The 2,332-nt window shown below is 31.3% G+C and overlaps 1 protein-coding gene across 3 annotated transcripts in view; it reads right to left on the bottom strand.

Annotated features, from left to right (window-relative positions):
• Positions 1–642: 642 nt before the first annotated feature.
• The window catches only part of LOC107488757 (lysM domain receptor-like kinase 3), a 4,349-nt gene continuing 2,659 nt past the window's right edge, over positions 643–2,332 (bottom strand). For 2 of the 3 annotated variants that reach the window (XM_021142461.2, XM_016109519.3), the window contains exons 5-9: positions 2,012–2,269; positions 1,822–1,919; positions 1,161–1,299; positions 956–1,054; positions 643–858 (exon numbers count right to left, since the gene is read on the bottom strand). In XM_021142461.2, coding sequence (XP_020998120.1) covers positions 694–858; positions 956–1,054; positions 1,161–1,299; positions 1,822–1,919; positions 2,012–2,269 — 759 coding nt within the window. In that variant the 3' untranslated portion in view covers positions 643–693. Of the gene's footprint in view, positions 859–955; positions 1,065–1,160; positions 1,300–1,821; positions 1,920–2,011; positions 2,270–2,332 lie in introns of those variants that run through there. The other variant, XM_052262353.1, reaches the window with a different exon arrangement.

The raw sequence follows: 2,332 nt of genomic DNA, 5'->3' as shown, positions 1-2,332 counted from the left end.
ATTTTTAATTGTTATTTTTACTTTCAAATTATTACCTAAGTACGGATACTTAGCTGAGTTGTTGTGTCTGTGTATCAGATACATTTAGGACACAACACTCGTTTGACACGTATGTCTGCTGTGTTCAACCGTGTTTTAATAAAAAATAAAAAATAAAAAATAATACTCCAGACACGTTTAAACACACCTAAATACCACCACGTGTCAGCGTGTCTAACACTCCAACTTTATTCTTAACCTGTAATCTTGAAATAAATTTAGAAATAATATATATTATTTATTAAAACAAAAAATATTTTAAATACTTTATATAATTAAAATAAGACATTACAAATAATTAAAAATTAATTTATATTTAATATCAATAAAATAACAAAAATATTATTATAATTTATCTAAAAAATACTTTATATTTTATATATATACGTGCCCTCGTGTCTTATAATATTTTAAAATTTATGTGTCGTGTCGTATTCTATATTTATATCAGTATTCGTGCATCATAGAAATTACCTTTATAAGTCTACATTTGCATTTTCTTAAAAAGATCATAATAAAAAATATATTTTTAGAAAAAAATTAACCAAAAGACCAAATTAAGATGAAATAAAACATTTACAATAAAAATAGTCACCCAAAAAAAAACATTTACAATAGAAATAAAACGTTTCAATCGTTGAAATTGAATGGTTATCATCTTCCAATAAATACGCCGCTGAAAACTTGGCTATCTCCTCCGAGCGATGCTTCCCACTCGATGGATGTCATAACTATCTTTGACAACGCGCCAACTATCTCCTTCATTTCAGGCCTCTCCATTGGTTCCTCCCTCATGCACCACTCTGCTATTTCTCCCATCTTCATTCGTATCCAACCAAACACCATTTCTTATTATTGCATCACATTTTAGCTTCAATAATATTAATAATAATAGAAAAAAAACCTTGAATCTGACCTTGTAGATAGCGTCTATAGGATAGTTATGTTGAAGATTCATATCTGTGACATTTTCTAAAGCAGTGACGGGATCATTATCTTGGAATATTTTCTTAACCTGAATCAATCTCATGCAAAGAAAAAATATATATAATCAGCATCAGTTAGTCTTAGTTTGCTTCTGAAAAGAGTGTAAGTAATGTAAAAAAGAGTTTTTGGCATACAAGTGAAATAAGAGATTCCATTTGATTGGGTTTTTGGCTGTCACGAAATAGCGCACGTCTTCCTGTTATCAGCTCTGATAGAACTACTCCAAATGCAAACACATCCGTTTTTATGGTTACTTGTAATTCTTTCACAGATCTTAATGGGATCAACACACAAAAAAAAGTGTAACAATGTGTTAGTAAGAAACAAAGAAAAATATTCTTCTCAACATCCAATTGATATCATGCTACAACATCCACTCCACCAAATTTTGATTATTGTAGTGTGGTACCGTAGTATTCATAAATGATTAATATCTAAATTGTCTTTTAATTAGGGCTTTAAATGTAGTTAGGAATAACAAATGGGCTAATGCATCCTGTCTCTTTCTGTCTCATGTCGTCTTATCTTACATCAACTATGTCCATAGATTTTCTTTTAATAGGACATAAATTGAATTTTTTATTTAAAAAAGAAAAAAGAAAAGTGGTGCCCCTGCCCCCTAGTGAGTTTTTTTTCGCAAATTAAGCGGGAGAGATTAGGTGGACATTTTTTGAAAAAGCAGGTTATTTTCTAGTTCGGCCCACCTTTTATGGTAGATTAAACGGGTAAAGTCTTGGGTTTGTTTACCATCTTTATATAACCATTCGGAGAAAGAAATTGCAAAACGTAACGTACTCGGGTGGAAGGTAGCCTGGTGTTCCAACAAGCCTTGTTGCAATGAATTCTTCATCATTGGTCCGTTCCACCAGTTTTGCGAGGCCAAAATCTGCTACCTAATTAATAATAAGTATATATTGAATTAAATTAAAGCAGCAACCAAGAGTAGTAGATTAGTCATATGAATGAGTTGAAGCACATACACTACCTTGGCTCTGAGTTTCTGATCAAGAAGAATGTTAGTAGTCTTTATATCACGGTGAACATATTGTGCTTTTGTGTAATCATGTATGTATTCAATTCCTTTTGCTGCATCCAATGCAATCTGAGTCCTAGCACACCAAGATAGAGCCTGATGACCTTTAAGTAAAGGATCATGAAGATGATCACTCAGAGATCCATTTGCAACATACTCGTACACCAAATAAAGGTGGTCATCTCCACTTGCATACCCTAACAACTCCACCTTATATATGTGAAACAAATTGATTATTATATGTACATAATTAATAATCAAATATAACATCAA

The sequence above is a fragment of the Arachis duranensis genome, chromosome 5 (genome assembly GCF_000817695.3).
Source record: "Arachis duranensis cultivar V14167 chromosome 5, aradu.V14167.gnm2.J7QH, whole genome shotgun sequence".
In the NCBI taxonomy this organism is placed as follows: domain Eukaryota; kingdom Viridiplantae; phylum Streptophyta; class Magnoliopsida; order Fabales; family Fabaceae; genus Arachis; species Arachis duranensis.
The sequence above is the reverse complement of the archived record's forward strand: the minus strand, read 5'-3'. Positions and strand labels throughout refer to the sequence as shown.